Genomic DNA, 17,912 nt, shown 5'->3' on the forward strand with positions numbered 1-17,912 from the left:
GCTGACTCACTTCATGAAGCAATTTGAGTGATTTGTGTGGAAAAGATAATACAGCGCCAAGTGGTGCTTGTACAGGGAGCTCTGACTGGTCAGTGATCAGATTAATATTGGAAGTGATTAGAGTGCTACCTACAGGGGTTACAGGATAATGTAATTGGTGAGAGTGAATGGCCTGGAATTTGTGGTCAGCAGCACAGCGCAGGCATTCGCTGTTGACCCCGAAGTCGGCTTCGCACAAGGATATCGCAATCGCTGTGTTGAGAGCTTCTTCCGACCTACAATTCAAATAAATGGGTGTCCCCTTGTGCGAACTGCTGTGATGTCAACAGGCTGACCAAGCAGCCAATCAAAAGGCAGAATTCTCAGACAGCCAACAAGGAATTAAGTAAGCTCTTAAAATTCTAACTTTAGAGAGCAAAAGAAAGATTGGGGCTCTCACATCAGGAATAGGCAAACTTGAAATAAAGATGAACAAACTTTTTTTTAAATAAATTTTTTGAAATTTTAAATTTTAATTAAAATGGACAAATTTCACGGCACAAAATTAAAATTCGTTTTCCAGGTCGTTAACATAGCAACATAGAAGATAGGAGCAGGAGTAGGCCATTTGGCCCCTCGAGCCTGCTCTGCCATTCAGTGAGATCATGGCTGCTCATCCAATTTCAGTACCCTGTCCCTGCCTTCTCTCCATATCCCTTGATCCCTTTAGCCTTAAGAAATATATCCAACTCCTTCTTGAATATATTTAATGAATTGACCTCAACCGCCTTCTGTGGTAGAGAATTCCACAGGTTCACCACTCCCTGGGTGAAGAAATTCCTCCTCCATCTCTGTCCTAAATGGCTTACTCCTTATCCTTAGTCTGTGACCCCTGGTTCTGGACTCCCCAGCCATCGGGAACATCCTTCCTGCAGCCAGCATAAGTTTCAATGAGATCCCCTCTCATTCTTCTAAACTCCAGCGAGTATAAACCCAATCTCTCCTCGTACGTCATTCCTGCCATCCCAGGTATCAGTCTGGTGAATCTTTGCTGCACTCACTCCATGGCAAGAACATCCTTCCTCAGATAAGGCGACCAAAACTGCACACAATACTCGAGGTGTGGTCTCACCAAGGCCCTGTACAACTGCAGCAAGACATCCTTGTTCTTGTACTTGAACCCTCTCGCTACGAAGGCCAACGTACCATTTGCCTTCTTAACCGCCTGCTGCACCTGCATGCTTACCTTCAGCAACTGGTGCACAAGGACACCCAGGTCTCGTTGCACTTCCCCTTCTCCCAATCTATTGCCGTTCAGATAATCTGCCTTCCTGTTTTTGCCACCAAAGTGGATAACCTCGCATTTATCCACATTGGGCAGAAGCATGGCAGATGCAGTATAATCACCCAACCTGTCCAAATCATACTGGAATTTCTCGGCATCCTCCTCACAGCACACACGCCCACCCAGCTTTGTGTCGTCTGCAAACTTGGAGATACTACATCTAGTTCCCTCGTCTAGACCATTTATTTATATAACGCTGTCAAAACCCCAGTTAATCCAATCCCTTTGGGTCTAACTTTTAGTGGGGAATTTAATAGCGTACTTACTGCAGAAGAGCTGAAGTTTTTGTCAGTTTCAATGATTTGGCTGATTACACATGACTGGCCAGTTCGCCATCATCCCGGCCGCAAATTCTGTGCCAAATATTTTTAGGTTGAAATGTGAGCTACATAAGAATTTTACTAGTAGATCTCTTGTGGCAATGTAGGAAGCATGTCAGAGAATATGGTCTCTCTTATCTGTCTCTGATGTCCTGGTGTTGGTGTTGCTGTTACACTCTCTTCTGTTCCTGTCTCTCCTTCCCATCTGCTTTACATCCTCGCACCCGGTCACTTGTGCTTCTGCCCACACACCTGCAAAGTTGTGTCTGAGACCTGTGAGAAGGGACAAGGTAATAATTTGCTGCAGTAATTTGATAGATACTCAGTGGCTGGAAGTTTCTTGTGTGGACTTCTATCTGCACCTGAGGAGGATGCTTTCTGTGAGCCATGGAGGAACTAGCGTGCTAGTGGATACAGGGAACAAAATTATAATTTGAACAGTTTTTAAAATATTTTCTTTGTCATAATTTGGAGTTTATTGTTTTTCCCCTTTTTAAAAAGGGGCACTTATGGTGTAAGGATTTAAGTGTTCCCGATTGATGATGTAATCATCCTTATTGATTTACCAAAAGAGTAGAAAGGTCCTTTCAAACAGTAGTGAGCATTTGTATGTTTAATCCACCTACTGAAGGTAGGCACTGCAGGTCATACACTGTTTAATTGACAGTGCGAATATTATGATTTTGTTTTAATTTAAACTTCTTTTGTTTTTTTTATTCATTCACGGGATATAGGCATCGCTGGAAAGTCAACATTTATTGCCCATCCCTAAATGCCCTTGGGAAGGTGGTGGTGAGCCGTCGCCTTGAACCATTGCAGTCCGCGTGGTGAAGGTGGTGGGGGGGGAGTTCCAGGATTTTGACCCAGAGGTGATGAAGGAACGGCAATATATTTCCAAGTCAGGATGATGTGTGACTTGGAGGGGAACTTGGCGGTGGTGGTGTTCCCATGCGCCTGCTGCCCTTGTCCTTCCAGGTGGAAGATGTTGAGGGTTTGGGAGATGCTGCCGAAGAAGCCTTGGCGAGTTGCTGCAGTGCATCTTGTAGATGGTCCATGGTGTGCTGGTGGTGTAGGGAGTGAATGTTTAAGGTGGTTGACGGGGTGCCAATCAAGCGGGCTGCTGTGTCCTGGATGGTGTCGAGCTTCTTGTGTTGTTGGAGCTGCACTCATCCAGGCAAGTGGAGAGTAGTCCATCACACTCCTGACTTGTGCCTTGTAGATGGTAGAAAGGCTTTGGTGAGTCACTCGCTGCAGAATACACATCCTCTGACATGCTCTTGCAGCCACAGTATTAATGTGGCTGGTCCAGTTAAGTTTCTGGTCAATGGTGACCCCCAGGATGTTGATGGTGGGGGAATTTGGTGATGGTAATGGCACTGAATATCAAGGGGCGGTGGTTAGACTCTTGTTGGAGATGGTCACTGCCTGGTGCTTGTGTGGTGCGAATGTTACTTGCCACTTATCAGCCCAAGCCTGAATGTTGTCCAGATCTTGCTGCGTACGGGCAAAGACTGCATAATTATCTGAGGAGTTGTGAATGGAACTGAACACTGCACTCATCAGCAAATATTCCCACTTCTGACATTGTGTTGGAGGGAAAGTCATTGATGAAGCAACTGAAGATGGTTGGTCCTAGGACACTGCCCTAAGGAACTCCTGCAGCGATGTCCTGGGGCTGAGATGATTGGCCTCCCAATAACCACAACCATCTTTCTTTGTACTAGCTATGACTCCAGCCAGTGGCGAGTTTTCCCCCCGATTCCCATTGACTTCAATGTTACTAGGGCTCCTTGATGCCACACTTGGTCAAATGCTGCTTTGATGTCAAGGGCAGTTGCTATCGCCTCACCTCTGGAATTCAGCTCTTTTGTCCATGTTTGGACCAAGGCTGTAATGAGGTGTGGAGTCGAGAGGTCCTGGCAGAACCCAAACTGAGCATCGGTGAGCAGGTTATTGGTGAGTAACTACCGCTTGATAGCTCTGTCAAAGACCACTATCATCTGCTGATGATTGAGAGTAGGCTGATGGAACGGTACTTGGCTGGATTGGATTTGCCATGTTTTTTGTGGACAATATACTTGGGCAATTTTCTACTTTGTCGGGTATATGCCAGTGTTGTAGCTATAATGGAACAGCTTGGCTAGCGGCACGGCTAGTTCTTCAGCTGGGATGTTGACTGGACCCAAAGCCTTTGCTGTATTCAGTGCACTCAGCCATTTCTTGATATCATGTGGAGCGAATCGAATTGGCTGAAGACTGGCTTCTGTGATGGTCAGGGCTTCAGGAGGAGGCCGAGATGGATCATCCACTTGGCACTTCTAGCTGAAGATGGTTGTGAACGCTTCAGCCTTGTCTTTTGCTCTGCCATCATTGAGGATGGGGATGCTCATGGAGCTTCCTCCTCCCGTTAGTTGTTTAGTTGTCCACCACCATTCACGACTGGATGTGGCAGGACTGCAGAGCTTTGATCTGTTGGTTGAGGTATCACTTAGCTCTGTCTATAGCATGCTGCTTCCGCTGTTTAGCATGCATGTATTCCTGTGTTGTAGCTTCACCAGGTTGGCACCTCATTTTTAGGTACGCCTGGTTCTGCTTCTGACATGCTCTTCTGCACTCCTCATTGAACCAGGGTTGGTCCCCTGGTTTGACGGTAATAGTAGTGAGGGATATACGGGGCCATGCGATTACAGATTGTGGTAGAATACAATTCTGCTGCTGCTGATGGCCCACAGCGCCTCATAGATGCCCAGTTTTGAGCTGCTAGATCTGTTCTGAATCTATTCCATTTAGCTCTATGGTAGTGCCAAACAAAACAATGGAGGGTGTCCTCTGTGAAGATGGGACGTCGTCTCTGCAAGGACTGTGTGGGGGCCACTCCTTCCAATACTGTCATGGACAGATGCATCTGCAACAGGTAGATTGATGAGGACGAGGTCAAGTAGGTTATTCTTTCGTGTTGGTTCTCTGGGCTCGGTCAGTAGTGGTGCTACCGAGCCCCTTTTGGTGATGGACATTGAAGCCCGCCATCTAGAGAATGTTCTGTGCCCTTGCTGCCCTCTGTGCTTCTTCCAAGTGGTTTTCAATATGGAGCATTACTGATTCATCAGCTGAAGGAGGGTGGTAGATGGTAATCAGCCGGAGGTTTCCTTGCCCATGTTTGATCTGATGCCACAAGACTTCATGGGGTCTGGAGTCAACGTTGTAGACTCCCTCCTGACTGCATACCACTGTGTCGCTACCTCCTTGAGGGTGTCCTGCTGGCGGGACAGGACATACCCAGGGATGTTGATGGAGTCTTGGATGTTGGCTGAAAGGTATGATTCTCTGAGTATGACTGTCATGCTGTTGCTTGACTAGTCTTTGGGACAGCACTCCCAACTTTGGCACAAGTCCCCACTTGTTAGTGAGGAAGACTTGTGGGGTTAATTGGGCTGATACTGCCCCTCGAACCTGCTCTGCAATTCAATAAGATCATGGCTGATCTTTGACCTCAACTCCACTTTCCTGCCCGATCTCCATATCCCTTGATTCCCCGAGAGTCCAGAAATCTATCTCTGCTTGAATATACTCAACAATTCAGTATCCACAGCCCTGTTCAGTAAAATATTGTAAAAGATGCTTAAGTTGCATGGTGAACATTTTGATCCAGATAGTATTGTAGTATTTTTAAGCTGTGTGGAATTAGTTGTGTGAATTCGGAGCCTCTGACAAAGGAATTTTTTTGGATCTGAAAGTGCTGATACTTATACTTAGCTATTATGTCACCGTTGATTTTTTTGTCTGCTTGTTATCTAAAGCCCTCTAGAAATTTTCACACTTTCTTTACAATGTACCTTTGAAATCTTATCATTTTGAATCTTTTCAGGCGACGGAAAGTAGCAGTATGTGTTTCAAATGCTATGGTGACGACCAAGAAAACTGTTGGAAAGCAAACAAATAGCAAAAGCCAAAAGAGAAAAAATTCTTATCCCCTCGAAAGAAGAGAGGTTTTACGTGGTCAAAACCATAGCCCTATTTCCACAGAAGATGAAAGTCAAGAAGACGGCATGTTTGTGGAAGACAAAGAAAATGATTTTGCTCCTGTTACTAGGTACTTAATATAAATTTGCTTAGAAGTAAATTATGTATGTTGAACAGTTTCTGATAAAAGATCTGTTTAGCACATCTCTGTCAGCTCTTAGAATATTTCTTCAAAGGTTAACTTGCACAAGAAAATTAATTACTGCAGAGTCATAAAAAGAGTATGTCAGCATGTAAATGTGAGGGGAGATTTCCTGCTTTGGTGCATTAAAAAAAAAAAAAAATTGTTTGAGATGTGGGATTCGCTGGCAAGGCCAGCATTTATTGCCCGTCCCTAATTGCCCTTGAGAAGGTGGTGGTGAGCCACCGCCTTGAACCGTTGCAGTCCGTATGGTGAAGGTACTCCCACAGTGCTGTTCAGTAGGGTGATCCAGGATTTTGACCCAGTGACAAGGAAGGATCGGCGATATACTTCCAAGTCAGGATGTGACTTGGAGGTGAAGTTGGAGGTGTTGGTGTTCCCATGCGCCTGCTGCCCTTGTCCTTCTAGGTGGAAGAGGTTGCAGGTTTGGGAGGTGCTGCTGAAGAAGCCTTGGCGAGTTGCTGCAGTGCATCTTGTAGATGGTACACACTGCAGCTATGATATGCCGGTCGGGTAGAGGGAGTGAATGTTTAAGGCTTTGTCCTGGATGGTGTCGAGCTTCTTGTGTTGTTGAATCTGTACTCATCCAGGCAAGTGGAGAGTATTCCATCACACTCCTTACTTGTGCCTTGTAGATGGTGGAAAGGCTTTGGGGAGTCGGGGTGAGACACTCGTCGCAGAATACCCAGCCTCTGACCTGCTCTTGTTGCCACAGTATTTATGTGGCTGGTCCAGTTAAGTTTCTGGTCAATGGTAACCCCCAAGATGTTGATGGTGGGGGATTCGGTGATGGTAATGCCATTGAATATCAAGGGGTGGTGGTTAGACTCTCGCTTGTTGGAGATAGACATTGCCCGGCACTTCTGTGGCGCGCATGTTACCTGCCGTTTATCAGCCCAAGCCCAAACGTCGTCCAGGTCTTGTTGTCATGTGCAGTATTGTGCTCCCGGCCCTTTGGGAAATTGAGCATCCCTGGCCTGTGACTTTTCCATATATTTAAACTAATGGATAAAAATGAGAGATTTGGGGTTCACAATTTTCTGGTATGTGCCTCTGTGGGGGCAAGATTCCATGCCAGAACCATCAAAGGAGGAAAATCTCCTAACCTGTGGTTTTTCAATATTATGGCCAGGGGAGGGGGGTGCATTCACACTAAATTTGCAAAATTCCACGGTTAGTTTTCAATTCTACAAAATCTGTTGTGGCCTGCCATCAAAGAGTCCTGTGGAATTGAGACTGATTTATAGTTGAGTTTTGAGCGACTAAAGGTTAGAGTTAAGATAAAGGTAAATGCTATTTGATGGAAACACTTCCAGACTAAAGCATCTTTTAATAACTACTGGTGGAGCATTAGAATGCGAGCTTGAAGGTTACTTGAAACTAAAACCTTCAATGCTAGGCTCTAAATAAATTTTTCAATCTAACAAAGTGCTGTCCCAGGCTTATTTAGTATATTGGAATCAAAACATTTAAAATCTAATCATCCCAATGCACATTAATATCTTCTTAGGCAGTCCCTCGGAACTGAGGATGACTTGCTTCCACATTAAAAATGAGTTCTCCGGTGACTGATGAGTCCAATGCAGGACCTACCGTCTGTCACAGGTGGGGCAGACGGTGGTTGAAGGGGCGGGTGGGTGGGGTGCTTGGGTTGACATGCACTGCCTGCGCTTGGCTTCCGCTTGCTCCCGGGGAAGAGACTCTGTGTTCGGCATCTTCCCGGATGCTTCTCCTCCACTTTGTGCAGTCTTGGGCCAGGGATTCCCAGGTGTCGATGGGGATGTTACACTTTTTCAAGGAGGCTTTGAGGGTGTCCTTGAAGCATTTCCTCTGCCCACCTGGGGCTCGCTTGCCGTGCTGGAGCTCCGAGTAGAGCGCCTGTTTTGGGAGTCTCGTATCGGGCATGCGGACAATGTGACCCGCCCATCGGAGCTGATTGAGCGTGGTCAAAACTTCGATGCTGGGGATGCTGGCCTGAGCAAGAACACTGACGTTGGTGTGCCTATTCTGCCAATGGATTTGCAGGATCTTGCGGAGGCAGCGTTGGTGGTACCTCTCCAGTGCTTTGAGGTGCCACATCAATATATGAGAGTCTTAATTCACCCTTTCAGGTTGCTTCCACAAAGTTAAATCAGTGGCAGAACAATGTTCAGCTCAATACCTCTGCAGTCATAGCCAAATTTAGAAGGACAAAATCTTTTATTGTACAGCCGGGTGTTTTCATAGTCCAAGTGGACATAACATGAAAATTTGATAAATTGCACACCACATTTTTCAAATGTTTTCTCCATTCTGGCATTAGTGAGGAGGAACTAATGTGCATGGCTCTCCATTCAAAGTGGGGGAGAACACTTTGTAAAAAGACTGGGAGTGGAGAAAGAATGGAATATTTTTACTTTTGATTGTAACAAAACTTCTTAAACTTTATCTTTGACACTTCAAGAGAAGGAATTTATGGAAGCATTGGTGTTTTCCAAATCTAGGCTGAATAACTGTTTTGGACAGCCATTGCACATTGTCCATGAATTTACACAAAATATTGTAAAACAAAATGGTTTTAGCTATTTTTAAGTACTTGCGTTGGGCAGGAGATTGTGGCTTTAAATGATTCCTTAAGGTGATTTGCAAAAGAACTAGAGGCGACCTGAGGAAAAACCTTTATGCAACAAGTGATTAGGTTTTGGAATGCACTGCCTGATAGGGTGGTGGAAACAGATTCAATAGCAGCCTTGAAAAGGGAATTGGTGAAATACTTAAAGGAGAACAAAATTCAGGGATATGGGGAAAGAGCAGCGGAGTGAGATTAACTGGATTGCTCTTCCAAGAGAGCTGGCGCAGCCTTGATGGACTGAATGGCCTCCCTCTGTGCTGTACTATTCTATATTTCTACAAGTGGCTTCAGGTGCAGTTAGGCAAGACTTCAGATTGGATTTTGTAGCAACTATTCTGAAATTGGGTTTTAACAACTGTTGGTAAGTGAGTCTTCAAATAGTATATTTGCAACTGGTCTTGTTAATATTTTGGTAACTGCATTACTAAAACCTTTTTTTCTTTCCTTCCTCTTATCTTTTGGGGGTGGGAAAAATAAAAACAAACACTAATAAACCAGGAGCAGAGCAGAACAAATTCCAACAGCATCTCCACAACTAAAATTTGTTACTTTTCGACGGAAACTGCGGAATTGTAAAATTGTGTCAAATCAAGTTGCAAGTACTCGGCTTCAAATGGAAAAAAAGGTAAGATCGTACTACTTTGACTTCCTCTGAGTCCTGAATCTTTTTGTTAACAAAAATCAAAATCTGAATTTTTGTATTGAAGAAGACTGCATCTGAGTTGCTGCAGAAGAATGTTACTTAATTAAGGAACAAAAGGATTTTCTGTTGCAGTTTGCCAACTGATCAGCTATGTTACATAGAAACATAGAAGATAGGAGCAGGAGTAGGCCATTCAATGAGATCATGGCTGATCTTCCAAATTCAGTACCCTGTTCCTGCCTTCTCTCCATATCCCTTGATCCCCCTAGCCTTAAGAAATATATCCAACTCCTTCTTGAATATATTTAATGAATTGGCCTCTACTGCCTTCTTTGGTAGAGAATTCCACAGGTTCACCACTCTCTGGATGAAGAAATTCCTCCTCATCTCTGTCCTAAATGGCTTACCCCTTATCCTTAGACTGTGACCCCTGGTCCTGGACTCCCCGACCATCGGGAACCTCCTTCCTGCATCTAGTCTGTCTAGTCCTGTTAGAATTTTATAAGTTTCGATGAGATCCCCTCTCATTCTTCTAAACTCCAGCGAGTACAAGCCCAATTGACCCAATCTCTCCTCATACGTCATTCCTGCCATCCCCGGTGTCAGCCTGGTGAATCTTCGCTGTACTCCTTCCATGGCAAGAACATCCTTCCTAAGATAAGGCGACCAAAACTGCACACAATACTCCAGATGTGGTCTCACCAAGGCCCTGTACAACTGCAGCAAGACATCCTTGTTCCTGTACTCGAACACTCTCGCTACGGAGGCCAACATACCATTTGCCCTCTTAACCACCTGCTGCACCTGCATGCTTACTTTCAGCGACTGGTGCACAAGGACACCCAGGTCTCGTTGCACTTCCCCTTCTCCCAATCTATTGCCATTCAGATAATCTGCCTTCCTGTTTTTGACACAAACAGCTGTGAAAATCTGTAACTCCTATAATACAGGCAAGAAAATATTGGCCCGGATTTTGCAGTGGTAAATATGGCGAAGTTGTCAGCGTTCGTCGTCATTATCCCTCTGAAACTGACCACCGCAACTTTGGGAATTAGCGCATGTGCAGATAAACTACTCAGCGGATCAGGCAGCATCTGTGGGGAGAGAAACAGAGTTCACGTTTCAGATCAATTACCCTTTGTCGGAACTGGAAAAAGTTAGAGATGTAACATTTTTAAGCAAATGCAGGGGCAGGGAAAGGGAGGAGGGGAGGAAAGAACAAAAGGGTGGAAGACAGGAGAAATTAAGACAAAAGGGATGATGGTGCAAGACAAAAGGAGATGGTAATGGGACAAGTTAAGAAATAAAAGATGAGCCTAGAAGAGGTGTAAATGGGAATGGCAGCATCAACAGCTGCCATGTGGAAAAAAAATTAGTGGCAGAGGTTATGGTCTGAAATTGTTCAACTCTATGTTGAGTCCAGGAGGCTGTAAAGTGCCTAATTGAAAGATGAAGTGTTCCTCGAGCTTACGGCGGGCTTTGTTGGAACAGTGTAAGAGGCCGAGGGCGGAGAGGTCAGAGTGGGAGTTAAGCAGAGAATTAAAGTGGCAGGCGATCAGAAGCTCAGGGTCAAGCTTACAGACTGAACGGAGAAGTTCTGCAAAGCGGTCAACCAATCCGCGTTTGGTCTCCCCAACATAGAGGAGACCGCATCATGAGCACTGAAATAAAGAATAGATTGCCTTTCAAAAGCTAGGCTTTATTAACCTTAAAAAGCCAACAAGTACATGTTGAGCACCCAGTCTCAACCACTGTAGAAAACTGAATTTAAGATGGCCACCACAGGTCACATGGAATCAACTAACCAATAAGTTTACAGCATATATCTCAAGGCAGGAAAACAGGCAACCAATTACAATGCTTCTTATAAAACAAGAATAATCACCACAAGCACCGAATACAGTATACTAAATTGCAAGAAGTACAAGTAAATCGCTGTTTCACCTGGAAGGAGTGTTTGGGTCCCTGGACAGTGGGAAGGGAGGAGGTAAAAGAGTAGTTTTTGCATGGGTGAGAAGGTTAAGAAATGACCTGATGGTGGAGTGCATGGGTGTTAGTTTATTGAAAGATGAAATGTTTACACAAGTTAAGTTTAGGAGATGAAGCAGAATATACTTGTATGACCTGAGGAGGTTTGGGTTCAAGTAGTTGCCACTTAGGTATGCAATTTCATTATTTGGTACAATGAAGCAAAGGGTATGATTTTGTGAACTGAAAATTTGCTGAAATTAATGTTTAATTTGCTGGAATTCACAATTCTTTGATCTATTTTCTATTCCTGCAACAAATGACTTGCTTTTTTTTTTAACCATTTTAAAATGTTAATAGGATGTACCTATCATTTCTGACTGAAGTGAGGCGTGTTGAGGGAATTTGGTCTACACATAGGAACAGGAGTAGGCCATTCAGCCTCTCGAGCCTGCTCGGCCATTCAATTAGATCATGGCTGATCTGTAATTCAACTCCATTTACCTGCCTTCGCTCTTTATCCCTTGATACCCTTGCCTAACAAAACACCATCAATCTCTGTATTGAAAGCTCCAACTGTCCCAGCATCCACAGCCTTTTGGGGCAGACAATTCCAGATTTCTTCTACCTTTTGTGTGGAAAAAGTGCTTCCTAATTTCCATCTTAAATGGCTTAGCTTTAATTTCAAGATTGTCTCCTTGTTCGTGATTCCCCCACTAGAGGCAATAGTTTCTCTATCTACCCTATCGAATCCTTTAAACATTTTAAACACCTTGATCGGATCACCTATAATCAAGGGAATACGAGCCAGGTTTATGCAACCTATCTTCGTATTTTAACCCTCTAAGCCCAGGAATCATTCTGGTGAATCTGCGCTGCACCCACTCCAAGGCCACTATATCCTTCCTAAGATGTGGTGCCCAAGACTGAGCGCAGTACTCCAGGTGGGGTCTGACCAAGGTGCTATACAACTGACGCATTACCGCCTCCTCTTTGTAATCCAGCCCCCTTGAGAGAAAGGCCAACATTCCTTTGGCCTTTTTGTACTGCCTACTAGTTTTAAATGGTTTATGTACATGGATACTCCAATCTCTTTGCTCCCCTACAGTTCCTAGTTTCTCACCATTTAGAAAATATTCTAATTTATCTTTTTCTTGCATCCAAAGTGGATGACCTCACACTTGCCCACATTAAACTCCATCTACCTTAGTTTTGCCCACTCAGTTAATCTGTCTATGTTCCTTTGTGACTTCCTGCTCCCATCTGCACTACTTGCTGTCCCTCCTACACATTTATTTTTTGTGGCGCTTGCAGGGTAAAATCATACAAAACATGGCAATCCTGTTTGGGGTTTGTTTTGTCAGAGAAAGAAGAGTGCCAACCTTTGGGACATGTAGCTCTTGAAGATGTAACATGATACTATGCGGAGAAGTTGTGTGTTGAGCACATTTCTCATGCTTGTGGTTTGATATTCACATTTCACGTTGATAAATTTGGTGGTTGCTGGTGTCGTGATATAGCACGAAAAAATGCTCCAGTAATTGCTTGTTGCAAATATAAATCATAAATAACCTACAAATGTAGAAACTGTATTTATCGCATAAGGGGAAATACATTTTAGATCACTACTGAATTCATACAATTTATAATATGGAACTCATATTTTGATCCATGAAATATAAACCTACTCCGACTCATCTTTTGAGCTGCATTCCTATTTTAATTCACCTTTGTAGATTTAAAATTTAAGCAAAAGTATGAGATCAGTTAAATTTGATGATTTGCTTTAACATTATATTGAGGGCAAGCATTCATGTGTTAAATGTAATTTGGGCACAAAAATGTTAATAGATTTGCATTTCTAGGTAAGTCTAATGCAGAAATGTATACCACAGATTTATCTGGGTAGTGATGAGTATAATTTGAGCTTCTGTTCATATGTGTAGTCAGCTAGATATTTGGTACATGTACATAAATTAGCAATTTTATAAATGTGTCCTTCCCCTTCCCCCTCAGGCATTGCTTGGATCATCAGTAGAATTTTCAGAATCATCTATATGTTTTGTTAAACTGAAGAAGACATGCAGAAATGCTTGCAAAGCTGCAAACTCTAATCGTAATCCCAGTTTTGCAAAGAAACTGGATAGATCCCCACTGCAGACTAGCACACCTTCTTGTACTAGGAAATTAAAAATTAAGGAACCATCAAGATGTATAATTTCATTCAATAGTGAAAACGAGGAGGATTGTGTGTGGAAGAACAATGTTGAGCCTTATAGTGTGGAAAGTATTGACAACCCCAGTGTAGTGGAAATCTGTTGCTCCCAGAGGAGCAACACTTCAGGCAAGGAGCTTGCTTCTACAGAATTTTCAAATCATTCAGAGTTTGTTGGATTGTCTCGAAAGAAGTTAGATGGAATTTGTGGTTTTGAAACTGACTATAAACCTGTGGCCTTTGTCTCTTCGGTAGAAAATCTTAAACATATAGATCCAGTAACTTTCCATTCATTTCAAACTCAGAAGGATGATTTGTATCATACCTTGCACAGCACCCTCAATCAGAGTAGAGAGTTGTTTTCTGAAGTATCTGAAATCTCTCCTGAGGCTGGTTTAATTAATGAAACCGATGATATAAAAAGATTTATCAGAAAGCCTTTAGCAAAGTCCGGATTGCTTAACTGTACCGGAAATCTTGACTTAGTAACTAAACAGGAAAACTGTGAAAGTAAAGAGAGTGCTTACAATTTGGACATCCAGCCTGTAGTACAACTAGATTACTTTTCAGTACATAAGTACTTTCACAAAAGTAAATCCCTGTCCTCTGCTGAAGGTGACTCTTCCCAGGTGAGTTCATCACGATGTGCTGCTGGAAAAAAGCAGCAATTTAGTAATCGTCTACGTGAAAAATTATCGCCCCAAAAAAGTATGGGGAAATCTTTTAATGGGCTGGCCCTTGAGCCTGCTGTGTTGCTCAGTCTGCTTGAACAAGAGTGGCATTTACCAGAGAAGAAAGGTGAAATAAGAAATCCAGTAAAAAGAAGTCTGGGTGATGAACATAAAGGCAGTTTTCAACTGCTCGAAAAAGAGTGCAAGCATACAGATTACATGAATTTGAAGTCATCTCTGTCTGCAATGCATTTGAATTCCCAAGAGGTACAGTTAAGTAGGGGTTCAAATGTTCAAGATAAAAATTCTGGTAAAGAGTCTACAGTTGATTCAGACTCCTTCAAACCTATGATCAGCCGACAAAACAGAAAAACTATTTCAATGGAAAGTGGCTGCCTCCTGAAAAGAGATTTCCCATCTGGACAGAAGAACCTCACCAGTGGCTTTACCTCCAGTGCGTTAAGCAAACAGAGCAGCTGTACTGGATCTCTCTTTCAAAAAACCATGGATCCTTTTTCAACACCTACAAAAAGTGCAGAAAAGTCCACAGTGGATTTATTTGGGCATCCAAAATCACAAGTGCCTGAGGTAAGGAATTGCACATTTATTCATATTAACAATTAGTTTGTGTTAGCTTGGCTCAGCTCTCTTGTCTCCAAGTCAGAAGCTTGAGGGTTCAAGCTCCACTCCAGGACTTGAGACTTTGGGGGGGGGGGGGGGAGATTTTAACCCCTCCAGGATGGGGGGTGGGGGTAGGGTTAAGGAAAAATAAAATCGAAAACCCGACCCCAAATCGCCTTCATTGCACCCACTTATGGTTTTAACGGAGGCGTGTTATAAGAACATAAACAGAAGCAGGAGTAGGCCAATCGGCCCCTCGAGCCTGCTCCGCCGTTCAATAAGATCATGGCTGATCCAATCTTGGCCTCAACACCACTTTCCCGCTCTCTCCGCATATCCCTTGACTCGTTGGGGGGTGGTCGAAAACCCTCTCTGGAGGCAGGTCTCTCTAAGATATTTAATGTCGTCTCACCAAAGCCCTATATAATTGTAGCAAGACTTCCTTACTCTTGCAATAAGGGCTAACATACCATATGCAATAGCAAGACTATGGTAGTAGCTACCCCACACTCGTCTTCAAAGAGCTTTGTACTTTGGAATGCTTTGGAATGTCCTGAGATCATGAAAGGTGCTACATAACATGCAAGGTCGTCTTCAATTTTAATTGCGCTTAAAGCACTACTGTGCCATGTTGATGCAATTGCTTAATTCAACTTTGTGGATAATTTTAGCTTTTGGGGGCAAATAACGATTTTGAATTATCGGGGATAGACTAATACAAAAGTGACTCTAATAGCATATTGTTGGATAAATGTTATCTGGTATATTTTTATTGTGTTTTCATTTTCTAACTAGTACCAGAGGCCTGTTGGCGGTGGGTCAAATGCTATAAAATAAATTTAGTAAGGGATCATTATTTTGGATATGTTATCAGTGGAGTGTTTTGAAATGCAAAGAGCTTGTACAGCAGTAACTTAAAGCTTGTGGACCAACAGTACTGTGAATGTCCATTTAAACAGGCCCTTAAATTTGAAAAGGTCCCCCTTTAATGCAATATCGCACAAAAGTATGGTATCATGCAGTAGGAAACACTCACCTGTTGAAGATCAGCTAATTTAGCAACGACTTGGGAACAAAGCTAGACTTCCTTGTTTGTCTGATGAGGGAGGGGTGAATGAACGAGATCAAAATAATCTACGGACTGAATAGCAAATAAGACGTATAATAAACTATACAAACGAGTAGAAAAATGGAAGGGGCTATTCTAAGGAAAATGCCTTCAATGGGAAATCTTCAGTGCAGTACTAAGAGTGCTTAACTTATGGAGGTACGTGGAGAGTCATAACTTGAATTTATTACAGCAGATTGTGTGCTGTTTCATTAAACCAAGTCCCTTGTGCTTCCCCCCCCCCTCACCACCTTCCACGGTGGATGTAAAAAATAAAGTCTGATGGCACTATTCGAAGAAGAGTAGCAGATAACTCGAGGTATACCGGTCAAAATATATCCCTTAATTAACACTACTAAAACCGATTATCTGGTCTTTTATCTCAGTGCTGTTTTGGGACCTTGCTGTGTGCAAATTGGATGTTGCATTTCCCTACATGACAACTGTGACTATATTTTGAAAGTTCTTCATTTGGCTGTGAACTGCTTTGGGAGGTCCTGAGGAGATAAAGAGCATTATATAAATGCTAGATCATCCGCTATATTCAAGGCCGATTATTTAGTGGCTGACTATGTCCAACTTTTATTAATTCTTTATGGGATTTCAAGATTTTTACTGGTGTTTTGGAGATTGAATTCCATTATTTTATTTTCCATGAAAACTGAAAATGAGTGGTCTTGATTATTTCTATTTGTGAAGAGTTGGTAGCCTGCTTGTGACCATTTATGTTGGAAGAGATTTGATCTGACGTGCAAGACAATGAGCTGATCCTATGTAAGCACATGGATGGGTATACTTCACAATTCTTGATGCCGCTCCTGGAGTTTTTAAAAATTGGGCACTATACTTAGAAAAAGGAACAACTGTTATAAATATTTTGACGTGGGTATACTTTATTCTCCCCCGCTCTCCCCCCCCCCCCCCCCCCCCCCCCCCCCCCACTTTCCCAAATACTCTGGGAGATTTTTGTCCTTGCTGTCAGCTATTATGTTACTAGCAGGCGGAACTGAGAGGATATTTTGTTGTTTACCATGGCACCTAACTGCAATTAATGGTCATTGCACTTCATTGCATTGTAGCAATCTGAATTCTGAAGACGTAGAGGCACCTTTTTTAATTACAACCTTTGATGGTTGAAATTAGGTGTCTCTGTCTGTGATTGGAAATTGCAGCAGTATATTGCATTGGTAAAATATAATCATAATGAAGACAGTTTGCATTTGTAAGATGCCGTGCGTGTGTTTCTTGTCTGTGTCCTCCTTCTCCCTCTGCCTTTCCCTCTCCCTTCATGACGTTACTATATGGGGGAGGGTGGAAGGATGTTACAAAATTTGGGTGCCACCTGTAACAAGTGGTTTTAAAGCATGAAACACGGGAAATGAGGGAGGATTGAGCCAAGCGCAAGGAGCGCACGTCAACCCAAGCACCCCACCCGCCCCTTCAACCACCGTCTGCCCCATCTGTGACAGAGACTGTAGGTCCCGCATTGGACTCATCAGTCACCTGCGAGCTCATTTTTAATGTGGAAGTAAGTCATCCTCGGTTCCGAGGGACTGCCTAAGAGAGAGAGAGAGAGAGAGAGCGATATGGAAATACAGATGAATATGGTTTCTCTTTTAAAATGCAGGGCGGTATAATAGATTGAATTGCAATGTGTGAACTGATGCAAACACGGTTTAATATTTTGCTTTGTCTCTACACCAAGTGCATAAGATAACTAATAATTTTTTGTTTCTTTTTAACTGGGGGGGAAAAAAACCTGCAGTCAACATTTGTGAATTCTTCATCAGTTTCCACCCCCTTGGGCTCACGTAATTGGTCAAGGTTCAAAGCGGCTCATTCAGTTCACAAAAGAAAGAAAGGTAACTGATTGATTAGGTTTGGTTATGCTGGAAATTATTCAAGTTATGTAATTGCAAGTGCATTTAAAAAATCTAGCTAAATCTGATACTTGTAATACAGCGGAGTAGGGCACGTGTGGCCCGTGGCTTCCTCACCTGTGGTCCTTGGCAGCCCTGCCTATTCCATGTTGCTTTTGTGGGTATTAATATGTTGCTCCTTTGGTTTCCCTTCATTTAATAGAAACATGGACTGTTATTTGGAGGTGGAGTGCAAGTGAAGTATGAGTTCTACTTTAATAATGCCTTCAACTTGTTTGGATGTGGGATAGTCGTGCCTCCAAACAGCATTGTAATATAAAATGTTGAGCTGAAGTTTTTATCTTTTTCTTCTGGTATATTTGACTGATACTGAAATATCATTTAACTCG

General features: G+C 43.0%; 1 protein-coding gene across 2 annotated transcripts in view; it reads left to right on the forward strand.

The window, feature by feature from the left end:
• Positions 1-5,513: 5,513 nt before the first annotated feature.
• haspin (histone H3 associated protein kinase) overlaps positions 5,514-17,912 on the forward strand; it is a 71,841-nt gene continuing 59,442 nt past the window's right edge. For both annotated transcript variants that reach the window (XM_085966880.1, XM_085966889.1), the window contains exons 1-4: positions 5,514-5,734; positions 8,916-9,042; positions 13,045-14,502; positions 17,409-17,505. In XM_085966880.1, the coding sequence (XP_085823006.1) occupies positions 5,544-5,734; positions 8,916-9,042; positions 13,045-14,502; positions 17,409-17,505 (1,873 nt within the window). In that variant the 5' untranslated portion in view covers positions 5,514-5,543. The remainder of the gene's footprint in view (positions 5,735-8,915; positions 9,043-13,044; positions 14,503-17,408; positions 17,506-17,912) is intronic.

The sequence above is a fragment of the Somniosus microcephalus genome, chromosome 2 (genome assembly GCF_052327205.1).
Source record: "Somniosus microcephalus isolate GS21.2 chromosome 2, FLI_Smic_1.0, whole genome shotgun sequence".
Lineage (NCBI taxonomy): Eukaryota > Metazoa > Chordata > Chondrichthyes > Squaliformes > Somniosidae > Somniosus > Somniosus microcephalus.